We start from the raw sequence: 18,462 nt of genomic DNA, 5'->3' as shown, positions 1-18,462 counted from the left end.
TGAATGATAGATTTATTCAGGATATTTTAGCCTTTCTATAAGAAAAGCAGAGTTGAAGTGACATCACAAGATATGAGATGAATGTTTTAATTTGGAATGGTGTTTGGCAGCTAGTATTGGAGAGACGTTTAGGGTAGATTCAGATTCTGAGTGTTTCTCCACATTTATTTATGAGAAAAGAACTGGTCTAATCTAATCATAACACTATTTTGAATGATATATAAAGAAATTTCTATGCATGAGATTGCTACTACAAATAATTACTATGAATCCTATCTTCCCTTAGTTATCATTATCCATCTATTTTTATGCACATTTTGGAATATCACATTAAAAGCTTAATGAAAATGCCAAGATCTGCATCCATGTGCACAAAAAACTGCACATAAACTACAATGGAAACACATTACTGAATAAATTCCAGCATGCGCATCAAAAAAAGTTTAATTGATCATGTGATGATAAAAAAAGGGCGTGACTGAATGAATTAGTGGACAAATCAGCAGGACCACCACATTTTAAAATACCTCAAATGTTGTTTTGACCATTCTAAAGTCCCTTAACCAAAATCTCTTTTGGTCTTGAGCATCTGCGCTCAAACACAACAAAAACTCTGTTTCTTACTTGATGTTTTTGTCTTCTTTCATGTTTAAATATCTAAAAATTCTTAAATCAAGAAGCATGTATAAATGTTGATTTCTTTTCAGAAATAAGTCAAAATTAAGCAAGTCTTCCTATAAAAGGCACCTATTTTACCCATTTTTCAAGATTTAAGATGAGTCTTTTGTGTCTAAACTGTAAAGTTTCAGCTCTAAACACCCCATCAGATTATTTATTAAACCTTTCAGAATATTAGAATTTTCTGCTCTGAACACAATGTAGCTGTTTTTGTGGGCTGTGCCTTCAATGCTAGTTCTCCCCGCCTACCATTCCCACGTGCCTGTCAGAGTGTGCCTCAATCTCCGGCCTTGGCTGCATCAGATAAACAGCACAGTGACAGACACAAAGGAAGCAGATCTCATTTAACGTTTGTGAAAAATATACATTAAGAACTTTATCAATGATTATTGGATGTATTGTTGTGGAGTCAACGATGAGTAACACACAATGTTGTTACAAAGTTCACGTACACATACCTACACACAGTTCTGTCCAGATGCTTTTCATCATAGGTGCCCTTTAATACAATTAAATGATCTGCCATAGGGATATGTAAAATATTCTTATTTCACACTGAGAACAAGATTATTTTACTTTTACCCTACTGGTAGATTATTTAGCTTGTTTTAAGAAACAAATCGCTTAATTTGACTTCTTATTTCTCAAAATAAGATATTTTTCACATGTATGGGAAAGGCTTCTTAATGAAAGATTTTTTGATATTTGGACTAGAAACAAGGCTAAAGCTATAAGAAAAGCATTTCTTCTGTGTCAGGCTCCAAAAACCACCACAGATTCTTTGTATTTGTCTTCATCTTTTGAGATGCAAGAATTGATCATAAAAGCCCCACAGTCGCTTCTCCTAATGCAGCAAATTCCATGTTTTTTGGTATTTGGAGTCAATTCTGTCACAATATTGTTCTGTTCGACTTATTATAAAAATTTATTCGATATTCCAGTCTAATTCACATGTTTAGATATGTGGACATCCAGAGAAGGGAGTCATATGTGTTGGTTTGGCACCTTTGAGGATTTTACCATCTCCATAAATATAATAAGTGTTCTTTTTAAAATTGGAGGTGTGAAAACAACAGTGGGTCTCTTCACAACAGAAACGTACAACCAAAACTGAAACAGATTACGACAAAAGTGACGATCAACTGAACAGCTGACTCATCTGCTTTGATGTGTGAAGTGTAAAAAAAACAAATATGTGCACACGTACCCTCGATCAGAAATATGACATGTCTAAAGACTTGTTTTCCACAGCATGAATCAGAGGACTGGCGACCACTTTTATTATCCTGTGATGAAGGAATAAAAGAGAGAACAATGAACAAAGAGAGCGTGCGGTAAACACATTCAGCGGATCTGATGATATGGTGATAAATTGAACTGACCCCAGCGTTGATTTCAGCTCCGCTGTCCAGTCAGATTCCCGTCAGTATCTGATCTCCATTCTGCACAGCCAGGTGGAGGGGCGTCAGACCTGCAATTAGTCAAGCCAATCTTCAGATTGTAATTTGAATGACTGACTGAGACATGTTTTGACATGTCTCAAAACACACAAAAACTCAATAACACCTCCTCCCTTTGTTTAGGGACTTTTGACTCATAAAAGCAGCAGGAAGTGTCTCATGTTACATTTCATCCACATGAATAATGTATAGTCAACTGTTTATTAAACTAAAACTTTTTAAGAGGTTACTAGATTACTCTACTCTTACAAAAGGGAACCACTGTGCCACATATAAAAAAATAGTGCTGGACAAAGTTTAATCGCATCCAAAATAAAAGTTTCTTTTTAACGTAATATAGGTGTGTGTATTATATTATTTACATAGGATATGTACATTTATATATATATAATTGGCATCACATACAGTGCTCAGCATATATGAGCACACCCTTCACAAATCTATATTTTTAAATAGAAGCTATACAATATTATATTTGTGCATATACATTAGATTAGTCTGTACTGAAGACAAATCTGGAGCTAATCTAATAAAGTAACTTACAATAACGGTCCAAAACTAGTACAGACAATTGATATGTTATAGAAAAATATTAAATACAAATATATTAATTATATTAAAAAATAGGAAAAATCACAGAAACAAAAATAATTGTAAAACTTCAGCTGAAATCTTGTAGGTTGGAATTGTTTTTTTTGCTATTTTTTTTCTTAATTTAATTGTATTATCTTTCTATTCTAAATATAATTCGTGACTAAATTGTTATTTTAATATAATATATCTGTTTATAATCAGATGCACCACAATACATTGCCTATATTCACTGAGAAATGGAGAAAAATATTCAGTGTTCAAAATGGGGTGTACTCAATTATGCTGAGCATATATATATAGATAGATAGATAGATAGATAGATAGATAGATAGATAGATAGATAGATGATAGATAGATAGTTTTATTTTTATTATTTTTATTTAAATTTTATCTAAATTACAAAATAAATTTCTGTAATGTTGTGTGTATTATAAATATAATAAATATACACAGCACACACAAATATATTATGTATATACAAACCGTTATTTTGTATGAGATTAATCGTGATTAATCTTTGCCCAGCACTAAACATAAATAAAACATAAAATAAATTTCTTAATTAATAATAATCCAAATATTACAGACTAGAAGCTATTATACTTTTCCCTTCTTGATGAGAAACAAAAATTCCTGAACATAATCACACATTGATGCTTGAACATGACTAGAGTGTCTCTACTGCCCCCCAGTGGAAATCAGCATGTAGAAAATCAGTTCAAAAGGAAGTCGTGTTAAAAAGGGGAAAATCACCCAAAGCTAAAAATCTGTCATCATTTAATCACCTTTCACTTGTTCTAACCTGTTTGACTTTTGCTGAAAACACACACACACACCACACACACACACACACACACACACACACGCACGCACACACACCACCACACACACACACACACACCCACACGCACACACACATTTTGAAACATTTTGAAGAAAGCTGCAAACCTGTAACCACGACTTCCACAGTATTTGTTTTTTTCTACTATGGAAGTCAATGGTTACTGGTTTGCAGCTTTTCTCAGAATATCTTCCTTCATGGTTAGCAAAAAAAGAAACTCATAAAGGCCTGGAACCACTTAATGGTGAATAAACAGTGTAAATTTTCATGTTTGCCTGAACTATCCCTTTCATTATCAACGTGCTAACCCATGACCTTCACCTCACCCTCATAGTTCCTGATCTCCACGGTGGACGGGCTCCTGTGTGAGTAGTGTCTGAGGATAATGGAGAGACATTCAGCCTCTCCGTGCTCAACAGCACAAATGCTGTGCAGTCTGTCCGTTACGATCCAGAGCTCCAGGGTCTGATCCTGCATCTAGGAGAGCCTTCACCACAGCAGGCTGATGCGTGATTACAGCCAAGTGCAAAGGAGTCTGAGAAGAGAAATAAAGTTTAATGAATTAACATATCAATATATTAAACATACCCCTTTTTCAGTTATAATGGTCGAAAATTTCACACGACTCTTATTGCAGGTCAATATTTAAGCGATGTACCACAGGAATCTACCACTCTGATGTCTGATAAGGTGTTCAGGTTTATTTGGGCAGATAGGTTGAGTCACATCCTGGTGTGGATTCCTGTAACCATAGCTGTTAACCTAGAACCCGTCTAGCAGGTAAAGGTCAGTTCCACAGATATGATCATAGTAAGATAAAGCTGGGCTAACGCCCCATAGTAAACAGCCCTCGGGTGATTTATTCAACACACAAACAAACTTGTACCAAAGCCAAATATGCTCAAAACAGATTTCTTGTCTTGTCACATTCAATTATGGAATGTCTTCAATAATGCCCTGTAGGAAGTAGAAAATATTAATAATGAACTATGTTTAAGCCTTGTGGGTCAATTGAATCTGATCACAAACTAGTGGTTGATATTTTTTAAACAAAAAAAAAATCTGTAAAATGAATAAATCATGTACTGGTAGGTCATTACTTGGTTTTTGTACTGCAATTTACATGTCAAACCTAAACTATATATGATTTTAAAACTGCAATATTCTGTAAATAAAAGTAACTTTGTTAAACTGCACTGAACAAAATGATTCATTGGATTGAATATTTTTTTTAAGGTAAAAGTTTGAAAACAATTTATATGTGCAGCGATCGCTATGCAAAGCAGAGATTATATCTTATTAGGAGGTTACAACAACTTGGTGTGAGTCAAGATATTCTGGAGATGGTATTCAAGAAATTGGTTGAAAGTGTTGTGAGTTTTAACATGATTGCATGGTATGGGGAATGGTATGCCAATTAAGGAAAAGCAAAAACTATGTTGAGTAGTAATTGCCAGTGCAATTGTAGGTGAAGTAGGTAAACTCAACGTGAAGAGGAGGATCTTCTATTTCTTGTGTAGTCAATTCAATTCAATTCACCTTTATTTGTATAGCGCTTTTACAATGTAGATTGTGTCAAAGCAGCTTCACATAACAGGTCATAGTAAATTGGAACAGTGTAGTTCAGTTTTCAGTGTTTAAGTTCAGTTCAGTGTAGCTAAGTTCAGTGTGGTTTAATAATCACTACTGAGAGTCCAAACACTGAAGAGCAAATCCAACGATGGGCAGCTCTACATATCCCGAACCATGCAAGCTAGTGGCGACAGCGGAGAGGGAAAAAAACTTCACTAATTGGCGAAAGTGAAGAAAAAAAACCTTGAGAGAAACCAGACTCAGTTGGGCACGATCATTTTAATTTCTCCGCTGGCCAAACGTCTTGTGCAGAGCTGCAGTCTCAGCGGCAGAGGCTGGAAGCTGGCCTCAGCGAAGACTCGTCTGTCCCTGGAGCGTCACAGGAATCAGTCTCATGTTCCACTCCTCCATGACCACCACAGTAGCTGCTCAGGATACGGCCTGGTCCAGGATATGGAAACCTTGGGATCATCTCGTTGTTGGTCTTGGATCGACTCAGTGACTCTGAGGTCTGAGGTCCTCGGGAAGAGTATCCCCAAGTCCAAATTAATAAGTCACAAGCCGACAGTAAGTGAGCATGTGCAAGAAAGAGATTGTGTGTGCATGTAAATGACACAAGGATATCTAATAGCTCATAGTAACACGTGTTAGCTACCTCTTCAGAATTAAATAAATCTATTAGCATAAATGAGTCAGTATTCTCGAGATTAGACAAATAAAAAAACATCCTGCAGCTGTCACTGCTGCTATGGTTACTACTAATGTTTTAGCGAAACACATTTATTGTGAACAGTGATCAATACTGGAACATCCTGTGCATTAAATGAATGTATTGTAAACCTTCCAGCCAATCAGAATCAAGAATTTGAAGAGCATGTAATAACTATTAATTGTAGAGGATCACTGATTTATGTTTATGTTTTGTTCATAGTGTGACTAATGAATTACACTAATCGCAGTATGTGTTCATGCATATGTCAATTGTTGGCTAATCTTGGTCTAACTAGACTTTTTTTCATTCACCTGTGGTAGATTTTGACGCTGAAAAACTTACATTGTTGACAGGAAACCACCAACCCTCACATACAAAAACTGAGAGTCAAGATGACAAAACACACTAGTTTCTTTAATGAAAGCATTCACCTCAGCCAAAGAAAACAAGTACGAAAGTCACTTGACTGCTCTTGAAAGCGAGATGCTCCACAGTGCATTCAGACAAAAAATGTACATCGCATACATACTGGAAGTCAGCAGTTTTGCTAATATAACCATCTAATCTTGCATTTAAGCCCAGTAATCTACTGGCTGTGTTTATTATTGAAGAAAGGAGGATTGAGAGATAAGGAAAGGTTTGTGGTTTTTAATGATGCCTGCTAAAGATTAGCATCAGTTCAGGCCTGGTAGCAGGTGAAGCTGGAGGTAGGCTAACACACAGAGGAGGTTGGTTTGAGACGGGAGGGAGGATGTTCCAGTAAGGCACAGTAAAGTGAAAAAAAAAAGTACAGCGAGATGAAGACAGGAATTCCTCTGGTGTCACAATGCCTTTGGCCCTCCCTTCCTATGAAAACAACGCTCTTATTTCCCTGAATCCTGTCTGAGTCACCAACCATCACTCATGTGCTTCTTGTGTGTATGTGCTAAAAGACATGTTACCACACATATGACATTTGATGGGTTTTTCTTTGTGCTTTAATCAGTCTAATTTTGTGTGCAGTTACAAATCGAACTTAGGTATGTTGATGGATAAAATACACTCACATCCTCTTTAGGCAAGCCTTGAAACAGGAAATTGTATAAGAAAAACGTCACATAATAGAGAGAAATTGTAGTGCAGTTGTTGTATTCCAGTGAACTGGCTGATAAACAACTAATCAAAATTTTAAGAGAAATTGCTTGGAAGAGGATGAGGGAGAGATATGCGAGAGAAATAGAGAAAGGGAAAGAGGAGTCGGAAATGCATGAGCAGAGGGAGCGATGAAGGGAGGAGATGGATCAGAGAGGGAAAATCCCTTTCCTCTCCCTTGCAGTGCGTCCTTATATTTTACATTCCTATGTGTAAACAGAAAAAAAAGAGGGGAATGTTGGATGAATAAGGAAAGCGATTGAGGGGAAGGCTCATGACACATGCATGAGCCAAAAACACTCTCAAGTGAACTGAAACTACGTGCTGCATGATTTAGCACTGATGACTGAGCTGAAACAAAAACTTAAAGGCAAGAAAAGAAAATAAACAGCGCACTCAATGGGTGTAGCAGAGAGTTAGAACTAATAGTTATTCTATGCAGTTTTGTTTCACTTCTGCAATTCAATTATCTTAATTCCATAATGGATTTGAAGCAGGAAATGTAATGTAAATAATAATGTTCAGAAAAATGACAATTTAAGAGTATTTTTTTCTTTGCATTTGGAAAAGTTATGCATACAGATGTTGTCAAAAGAATCCCTGATCTGAAGACATCTAAAATGGAAATTTACTAAGCAACGTACTAGTCTGACCAGACCGAGAGAAATTCTATAGTTCTAATCTGGTTTAAGTTGGGTCTTCCAGTCTCAAAAAAAGTCACTGACTAGGCTGGAAAATACTAATGGTTGATATCTGATAACATCAACCAACAGCAATTTTTAAAACATGAGTGAAAACTTTAAAGGGCACCTAGGAGGAAAATCTTTTGTAAGCTGTTTGGACAGAACTGTATGTAGGTATAGTGTGTCCACAGTCATATCCGAGTGACAGAAACACAATAAGTCTCTTTTTTAAAATTTCCTGACATTAAAATAGGATCCAAATCCCTCCCATTTTGAGGTCCACCGCAACGTGACGTAGAAGTGTAGAAGTAACATGTCTCCAGAGTAACGCGTATAATCATATCAACAAGGCAGGACGTGCGCAAAGCAACTGGGATTAAAAGATCTGTTCAGCTATCTGTGATCATCAACCATCATCAAATGTGATCAAGAATGAGTTTTACAAGTTTGAAACATTTTGAAAACAGAGCATGTTTATAATGAATTACAGCGATTTTACCGTCTTTATCACCACAGTTTCAGTACAATTATAAAAGATGCTTCAATCCCGGTTTGTGGACATTAAATCAGGTTTATTTTTTACATTAACATTATGGATATCCATACAGCAGTGTATATTAACGTGTCTCCTGTCACATTTGCCTGCAAAGACAGTGCAAATTTAAACATGTGCAGTGCACTGTGTGTGTGTGTGTGTGTGTGTGTGTGTCAGCTTTATGTGTGGGTGTCTGTGTGCGTGAACTTTGTAACGACACAGTGTGTGACTCATCATCACTCCACAACAAATATGTAAAATAGTCATTGGGAAAGCTCTTACTGTAGTATTTCTCACAAACGTTACATGTCTGTCACTGTGCTGTTTATCTGACACAGCCGAGGCTGAGATTGAGGCACACTCTGACAGGTACGTGGGAACGGTAGGCAGGGAGAACTAGCATTAATTGCACAGGCAACAAAAACAGCTTCATTGTGTTCAAAGCAGAAAATTCCAGTGTTCAGAAAGGTATAATAAATAATCTGATGAGTGTTTTGAGCTTAAGCTTTACGGACCCATTCTGGAGACACAAAAGACTTAAATCTTGAAAAAGGGGTAAAATAGGTGCCCTATAAATATATTTTTCACAGCATCCATTCTAGTGGTCTAGCGGTTGTGTAATGTCATATAAGAATTTAGAAGACCAGCGAGAGAGTGATTGTGGATAGCCACACCTCTATTCGTGTCTACACTAAACTGGAACACCAGCATTTCCAAACTTACATTTTTAAAACCTGTCTGATTTTGTGGCTCAAAGATGCCATAGTAGTTTGGATGCCAGGTGTAACCATAACAAAACGTATGACATGGACTAGTTTAATCAAGCTAAAAGAAACTGCAAACCATATTAGGCTGGTTTTGATTCATCACTCCAGCAATGTAAATGTTTGGCTATTTGTTGACATTAGCCAGACTTAAACTAAAGTGATTGTGAGTAAAACTAAAGTATTGCAAAAACCCTTAAAACATCTTAAACAATCTGGTATTTTCTGGTTTAAGATGGTCTCCCAGACAGGTTTAGGCTGGTTGGCCATCTTGTCTGCAAGCCCAGACCACCTTAAAAGTGTCTACATTTCAGTTTAAAACAGATCAATGGACCAGTCTGACCTCACCAACAAACCGGAAGACCACTTTAGGCAGGTTTATTTTATTTTTCGGCAGCTTGCTCTTTGCAACTCTCACATGATCGCCCACTGAAGCTAAGAAGGGCTGTGCCTGGTCAGTACCTGGATGGGTGACCACATGGGAAAGCTAGGTTGCTGCTGGAAACCAGCAGAAGGGTGCTCAATCTGCGGCCTGTGTGGGTCCTAATGCCCCAGTATAGTGACTCTATACAGCTGTGAGCACAGTCTTTCAGATGAGACGTTAAACCTAGATTCTGAGTCTCTGTGGTCGTAAAAAATTCCAGGATGTCCTTCAAAAAAAATAAATAAAACAAAATAAAAAAAAGTAGGGGTGTAACCCCGGCATCCTGGCCAAAATTTACCCACTGGCCTCTGTCCATCATGACCTCCTTACAATCCCCATATCATCATTGGCTTTATCACTCTGTCCCCTCTCTACCAATCAGTTGGTGTGTGGTGTGCGGTCTGGCACAATATGGCTGCCGCTGAGTCATCCAGGTGGATACTGCACACTGGTGCTGGATGAGGAGATTCCCCCCAATGTGTAAAGAGCTTTGAGTGTCTCGAAAAGCTCTGATGTAAATGTAAGGAATTATTTATTTATTTAATTATTTATTTATTCAGCAAGGCAGTTGTTTGGTTAATATTAACACAATAACACAAATTGTAAAATATACTTAAGATTATAAATCCCTCTTTATTTTTGTCAAGAGTAACGTGCACCAGCTGTTCACAATAAGACCAGGAACATGCATTAAGGAAGTAAAAAGTCACTATTTGAATTGTTCGTTTACTTGAAATGAATCCTAAAATAGCCATGCTGTTACAATTTGAGTTCTAAGTCATGCAATGAATACATCTACATGTCTGTGACACACAGTTAGAGCATTTTCATCATTTAGAATAAAAAGATAAGCATGTTAGCAAAGTGCAGAAGAGAGAGAGAGCGAGAGAGAGAGAGAGAGAGAGAGAGAGAGAGAAAGGGAAAGTCCCTTTTAATACCCTGCAAACTTCAACACAAGGTATGTTGAGAAACAACCCATGGTGTGAGGAGGTCATGTGACTTCTCGGAATGAGGATACTTGAGTTCAAACACATGCACCAGCTGCTTTTACAGTGTTTGCACATACGCTTATTCTAGTATATAAAAAATACACACTCCTATACACTATACATTTACAGAGAAGCCATGCAAACAAGCCATCGGCTGCAGTCTTGCTTGACTGGCAATACGCAACGCCTATCATGAAAACACATTAGATATGCGCACACACACACACACACACTCCTGCACTTTAAACGTCATTGTCAGTGTGTCATGAAAAGATGTGGGAGGACAAGATTAACAAAAGAGAGTCGCCGAGACAGAGAAGTCATTCGGGCACATACAATGTTCTGGTTGTAGTAATAGTGACAGCTGTAGTAACACTTTCCTCAGTACCGCGCCAGTCAGTCGTGCCTGTCTTTTTTATTTCGCATCAATCACTAGATTTAATCTCAGATTTGCAATTGGCAAAACAATAATTTTCAACCATGGTTGCGACAAAAAGTTACTCAGAACTCCAAGAAAAGCCTTTGAAGGCATGTTTATATGCAGTTTACATTTCTGGGGAAATAAGAATTGAGTACAGGATATAACACAAGAGTTAACCTCAACAATCTGACAGAAACAAGTTTCAGCCGGCGGCGAAGACATGCGCGCAGCTTCTGGTAACTGCCGGCTGCCTGTGAATCTACAAGCGTTCGTGTTTGTGTGTGTGAAAAAAGTGCGTCTGCACGTCAAGTGAAACCTTAACACGAATTTGAGGTGATTTCTGAGGTCTGCCTAGACATGCAATGGCGGTAATTGATAATGTGGCTGGTGGCAGTATGGGTTAATGCTACTAGAAGAGGAAGTGAAAGCCTGGGAACAGTCCGACAGGTTTGCTGACACATGGGAGTGAGATAAAGCAGAGGATACAGGTTTGAGTGTGTTCTGGTGGCCAGGAGAACACCTATATAATAACCACGAGCATTACCATGGCTCCTTCTTAGAAAAACAGAGCACTAGGAGCAATTTCCTGCTGCTTTCCAAAAGTATCATGTGACAGGTAATAAGACATTTGTGGAAAGTACAGTAAACTAACATGTGCCCCACAGGGACAAGAGTTCTTTGGTGTTCTTTGTGCAGTAAATTCTCTAATGCAGCAATCACCAGCATTAATTCACTTCTTTTCTACTAGATACATATCAGTGTAGGGTTGCAGTAAGTAACACAAACTAGTGTAAATTATTAATATTTAATACTTACATTAAAAAGTATTATTTTAATTTATATGATGACATTATGACAACATATTTAGTATCTAAAAATTTTTGTATAATAACCATGATAATTATATAATTGTAATATTAGTCATTATACATTGATATATTGTATAATTATATACTGATCAATTATATTTATCATTTATAAATATTATTATTAATAATAGTAATAATTGTATTATTACTATTATTAGTATTATTATTATTATTATTAATACTACTATTATTAATTGGTTAAATATGTAAATATATTAAAGAAAATATTTATATGTTACTAATAGTAATAATAATAATAAAATGATCACTATTATTATTTATAAATAATAAATATAATGTATCAGTTATTTGTTCATTCACAATACATCATGTAATTAATATTTAATATGTATATTCACAATATAATATTTATTAGTCAGTGTTATTGTAAAAAAAACGTCAGAATTGTACAATTATGTTAAGTATTTCAGTTGATTTACATTTATAAATAATAGGATTCATTTTATTTAACAACTTACTAATATTATTTAATAATGCATTATTAAATTTACTAATCTGAATGATTTCAGTTACCCTGAGGCCCACATACAAGTTCACTGATCGATCCAACTGAATAAATACTGTAAAAGTGGTGTTTCTGATACCTAATGCATTACTTAATTAATGCCACCCTCCTGAAGTTTGCTTGTATTGTTTATACTTTACCTGTCGTAGGTTATTGTAAATGTCAAGGTCTTTATGGCCCCATCGAAATAGTTCAATCAGCCAAACAACCAACGCCCTGTTCTCCTGGACCACAGCGATGTGAAGAGGCCTGCAAATGCAAACATATGCATTATTTACTTAGACACACAGCAAAATCAACATGCATAATGATAAAATGCATCAACATTCAACCTGCACGGTCAGCTATTCAGTTCAAAAGGTAACTGAATGACCGTTCACCTGAGGTTTGCAAACAGTGGTGTGTATGACTCATCTTTACACTCTCGGTGAGTACAGGGAAATGCTTATCTCCCTATCATTTCACAGAAAGTCTCTCTGAGATGAGAGCGTTCAAGTCAAAGTTTGGGAACAGGAAGAAAACACTGTGTGAGAAAGAGACAGGGACTCTTCATGAAATGTTTTATACGATGTGTTTTTTTTCTTTCTTTCTAAATCTGCTTCCAGTAACAGCTACTTTGGTTTGAAGTCACTTCCTGCCCTCAGGGACAATGGCACCGTTCTTTCTGTTTTGAATACTAATTATCATTATATTTACAGTTGCATTAGGGGCTTTCTGTGCTTTGCAGACTCCTCTAGCAGAACTTCCCATGAAACCCAAAGAAAATTACAAAGAACATTTTTGCTGACATCAAATACAAGCATGGTAGGTTCACAACCTATATGAAGAAAGCAGTATTTGCTTAGAAGCTGATCCTTGTAATATGCAAAACTATATTAAAAAGCTGCCAAGTGCTGAAAGGTCAATGAATGATGAAAGTTACATAAAAAATGTTTGATTTATGAGCATGCAAGACAATATTTTTAGCAGCAGTGTGCAAATTATACACAGACTATTTTATAAAATAAATAAAAATGTTTATTTATATGAAATGTTTCAGACACACACACACAGATATACACTCACCCCGGCCACTTTATTAGGTACAACTGTCCAACTGCTCGTTGACGCACATTTCTAATCACATGACAGCAACTCAATGCTTTTAGGAATTTAGACGAGGTCAAGACGATCTGCTGCAGTTCAAACCGAGCATCAGAATGGGGAAGAAAGGTGATTTAAGTGACTTTGAACGTGGCATGGTTGTTGATGCCAGGCTGGTCTGAGTATTTCAGAAACTCAACACAACCATCTCCAGGGTTTACAGAGAATGGTCAGAAAAAGAGAAAATATCCAGTGAGTGGCAGTTCTGTGGGTGCAAATGCCTTGTTGATGCCAGAGGTCAGTGGAGAATGGCCAGACTGGTTTGAGCTGATAGAAAGGCAACAGTAACTCAAATAACCACTCATTACAACTGAGGTATGCAGAAGAGCATCTCTGAACACAAAACACGTCCAACCTTGAGGCGAATGGGCTACAACAGCAGAAGACCACACCGGGTGCCACTCCTGTCAGCTAAGAAGTGACAGGCTACTGAGGCTACACTTTGCACAGGCTCACCAAAATTGGACAATAGAAGATTGCAAAAATGTTGCCTTGTCTGATAAGTCTTGATTTCTGCTGCAACATTTGGATGGCAGGGTCAGAATTTTGGGCCAATGTGAAAGCATGGATCCATCCTGCCTTGTATCAATAGTTCAAGCTGCTGGTGGTGGTGTAATGGTGTTGGGGATATTTCCTTGGCACACTTTGGGCCCATTAGTACCAATTGAGCATCGTGTCAACGCCACAGCCTACCCGAGTATTGTTGCTGACCAAGTCCATCCCTTTATGATCACAGTGTACCTACCTTCTGATGGCTACTTCCAGCAAGATAATGCGCCATGTCATAAAGCACGATTATCTCAGACCTCAATCCAATAGAGCACCTTTGGGATGTGGTGGAATGGGAGATTCGCATCATTGATGTGCAGCTGACAAATCTGCAGCAACTGTGTGATGCTATCATGTCAATATGGACCAAAATCTCTGAAGAATATTTCCAGTACCTTGTTGAATCTATGCCTTGAAGGATTAAGGCAGTTCTGAAGGCAAAAGGAGGTCCAAAGCGGTACTAGTAAGGTGTACCTAATAAAGTGGCCGGTGAGTGTATATACTGTATGTATGTGTAATTCACTTACATCTCATTTAGTATTTAGAAAGCTTATTTAAATTTATATTGTTTTATCGAAAATTATTAAATTCTAACCAGTAATGGGCTTTTTTTAACAGACAACTTATTTTTTTTATATAAAATGGTGAATTTCGCTGAACGGTGACAAGTTTGCATCCCTATCGGTCAGCTAGATCTGCCAGACTCAGACCACTGACTGAATATAGCCTGTTGGACATGATCATGGATTGCTAATGTTATGAACAATTATAGGGGCATGCTCAAATGTATATATTTTTACTAACTTTTTATATTCATTATTATTATTATTTAAGATACAGATCAGTGCAAACTATTTTCCACCATTTAAAGACAGACCCCCACACATCTTGTTCTGACATGCTTTAGCGGGGATCAAATGTTATTTGCACCATGAGCAGGTCTAACACTTAGGGTTGCTATTAATGCAGGCATCAATGTTGCTTGTTCATATGTCGACAAATGCTGACTTGCTTCATCCCACACTCTCAGAAATAAAGGTACCCAAAGAGCCCGAAGAGCCTATATCGGTACATTACAGGTACATATTAATACCAAAGTGTACATATTAGTACCTAAAGAGTTGTATCCTTTTAAAATGTACCATCCCTGTGACACCTTTTATACATTTATTTCTGACACAAATGTAGGGTTCAACACGTAATTGAGGTTTCATTTCATTTCATAGGCTTTGTCCATTTTTTTACCCAAATTTGGTTTAAAAACAACCAGTTTTTTTAGCACACAGGAATGTGGTAAGAATGTCAACAGGGCCTGATGGGAAGTCACACTGTAACAGCGGGACAAATGAAAGAGGGATAGAGAAAAAAGGGAACAGAGAAGAACATTGTTTATATCCTCTTTTGAGTCGTATATTGAGTCACTGTGGGAAGAAAGAAGCCGGAACAGACAGAGGGAGAGCAAATAATGTTGTATGATGGTGCTGAATCATATTCCAAGTGATATAAATGTAAATATTGTCCTACTATGGGCCATTGCAATTGCCTCATGTTGGTTATTCCATTGTGACAAGTTTAATAAATGAAGCAGAGAGAAAAAAGTCAAAAAGTGGATCAGCTCAGGGATATTAAGGCAAAATTAATATCAGTTTTCTGGATTTGCCATAAATATATATGTGTTTTGTATTTTTTGCTTTTATAGTGATTCTGATAATGTGTGTTCAAATAAAATATTAATCCTATCATTTAGAGTATTTATACAGAAAAAGATATGTCAATATAAAATAATATACTATTCATAAATATAGAGAGAGCTTTGGAAAAATAATTAGACCAATTAAAATTCTCAATTTCTTACAATTTTGAAATAAGCTACTGTCAAATTTGCAAAAAAGTAACTAATTACTCCTGCCAGACCTGTGGTGCGTTTACGAAAACCCTTGTTAACCAACTAAGTTCCGTTGATACAGTTATATTTTAGTGATTTGGTGTTTCCCCAAATCGGTCGTTCCAACGAACATTCGCAAATTACGTCACAAATGTTTGTGGTTACAACTACAACTCTAGAGCTGTAGTTAAAAGCATATTGTTTGTGTTCTATTCCAAGTTATTCAACTATGCCCAATTCCTTTCGAACAATCCAACATCCACTTTGAATGATTAATAAAAATGCTTAAAGACATCTCTCTCACATGTAATTTTCTTTCCGTTTTTTTTTTACAGAACTTCAGATTTTTTTGTGGTGCACTCTGAAACCATTTATGCCATTTTGAATGCAGCTCTATTTGTGCCGTTTTCATTGAAAACAAATGCATGTTTTTGCCAAAACTAATATTGGATTTTTTTTTTTAAATGTGTGTGCATGTAAAACAATATATAATTTATGCCTAAAAAAAGTTATTTCATGCAGATTTTCTCTAGAAAAGTTGTTACTTCACCCCGTTAAGAGCGTCATTATGGACGTTTTACATTATAACTAATGTGGTTCATCCAACGGATCTGCAACAGAGCAAGTACTGTTTTGGGAAACAGAGGATTCCCAAGTAAAAATCATAAATATTTGCGCCCAATGAATCAGATTTGTGTATATTATGAATTGTGTTTTGAATTTCCGAACTAATTTTGTGCAGTTTTGAATCGTGTTTTGAATTTACAAATTTGATTCGAATATTTTTGATTCGTGTTTTGACTTTCCGAATAGGATTTGTGCATTTTTGAATCGTGTTTTGATTTTACGAATAGAATTTGTGCATTTTTGAATCGTGTTTTGATTTTACGAGTAGAATTTGTGCATTTTTGAATTGTGTTTTGATTTTATGAATAGAATTTGTGCATTTTTGAATCGTGTTTTGATTATACGAATTGGATTTGTGTATTTTTGAATTGTGTTTTGATTTTATGAATTGGATTTGTGCATTTTTGAATCGTGTTTTGATTTTACGAATAGAATTTGTGCATTTTTGAATCGTGTTTTGATTTTACGAATAGAATTTGTGCATTTTTGAATCGTGTTTTGATTTTACGAATAGAATTTGTGCAGTTTTGAATCATGTTTTGATTATACAAATTGGATTTTTATATTTTTGAATTGTGTTTTGAATTTATGAATTGGATATGTGCATTTTTGAATTGTGTTTTGAATTTACGAATTGGATATGTGTATTTTTGAATCATGTTTTGATTTTACGAACTGGATTTGTGCATTTTTGAATTGTGTTTTGAATTAATGAATTGGATTTGTGTATTTTTGAAATGTGTTTTGATTTTACGAACTGGATTTGTGCATTTTTGAATTGTGTTTTGATTTTACGAATTGGATTTGTGCATTTTTTAATTGTGTTTTGATTTTACGAATTGGATTTGTGTATTTTTGAATCGTGTTTTGATTTTACGAATTGGATTTGTGTATTTTTGAATTGTGTTTTGATTTTACGAATTGGATGTGTGTATTTTTGAATCGTGTTTTGATTTTACGAATTGGATGTGTGTATTTTTGAATCGTGTTTTGATTTTACGAATTGGATTTGTGTATTTTTGAAATGTGTTTTGATTTTTTATGAACTGGATTTGTGCATTTTTGAATTGTGTTTTGATTTTACGAATTGGGTTTAGTATTTTTTAATCATGTTTAGAATTTACTAAATGGATTTGTGTATTTTTGAATCATGTTTTATTTTACAAATTGGATTTGTGTATATACGAATTGTGTTTTGATCTGACAAATTGAATTTGTAAATGTGATTTGTGTTGTGGATGTATGAATTATTATTTTGTAAATGTATTGTTTTTGAGACTGATCTGGCTCCATAGTTATGTTGTTGTTTGGGAAACACATCCCTGATCGGCTAAATGATTTCAATAATGGGAAAACTCAACAGTTTAACTCTAGGGGGCTTGTAAAATGTGCCTATTTTTTAAAAAGTGAAGTGTTCCTTAACTAAGTGTTAAATTACATAGTGGAAAACCTTTGATTTTTAGTCACAACAAATAAAAACACTTGGAATTTTCACTGTCATGTTCCACAACAAGGCCTTTACATTTTTTTCCAGCGGCATATATAAAAACATATATTTATTAAATTCACATGCCACACCAAATAACCTTTTGAAATATGACATTCTGTTTGTATTTGGAGTCACCATAAATACAAAGTCCTCCAAGAAGCTTCAATCCAAAAGAGGAAGAGAAAAGCCATTTACTCAAAACGAACATGAGCTGGCCTGACTCCAGCTATGACCTGCCTCAATGAACTGCCAAATTTGTTTCTCTCTTCCTTAGTTCTGATAAAAAAAGGAGAAGAGTTTTTTAGTAGCTTAATTCTTTCATTTTTTTGCCTCCTTTCCTGTAAGTGAAGTCAGCATCAGTGTACTTCAGGAAATCTCATGCGTTTTTCAGTTCTGCCGTCAGGGCCATGTGTTCAGCCCTACTGAGAAAGACTCTGTTTTGTTAATCAAGGAGTCTTTATCAAGTCTGAAGATTGCAAGATTACACAGAACAAGTCAGTGCAAAGACCACACTAAAGGATAACGGGCAACTGAATTTTCTTTGCATTTCAGCATCAAAATTAAAAATAG

At 35.9% G+C, this 18,462-nt stretch overlaps 1 protein-coding gene across 1 annotated transcript in view; it reads right to left on the bottom strand.

Annotated features, from left to right (window-relative positions):
• Nucleotides 1-3,947: 3,947 nt before the first annotated feature.
• Nucleotides 3,948-18,462, bottom strand: part of bcl3 (BCL3 transcription coactivator) — a 29,561-nt gene continuing 15,046 nt past the window's right edge. Inside the window, exons 3-4 of the mRNA XM_056475939.1 lie at nucleotides 12,340-12,448; nucleotides 3,948-4,108 (exon numbers count right to left, since the gene is read on the bottom strand). Coding sequence (XP_056331914.1) covers nucleotides 3,986-4,108; nucleotides 12,340-12,448 — 232 coding nt within the window. The 3' untranslated portion in view covers nucleotides 3,948-3,985. The remainder of the gene's footprint in view (nucleotides 4,109-12,339; nucleotides 12,449-18,462) is intronic.

Source organism: Danio aesculapii, chromosome 16 (assembly GCF_903798145.1).
Source record: "Danio aesculapii chromosome 16, fDanAes4.1, whole genome shotgun sequence".
Classification (NCBI taxonomy): domain Eukaryota; kingdom Metazoa; phylum Chordata; class Actinopteri; order Cypriniformes; family Danionidae; genus Danio; species Danio aesculapii.
This window is presented reverse-complemented; position numbering and strand designations above follow the sequence as displayed.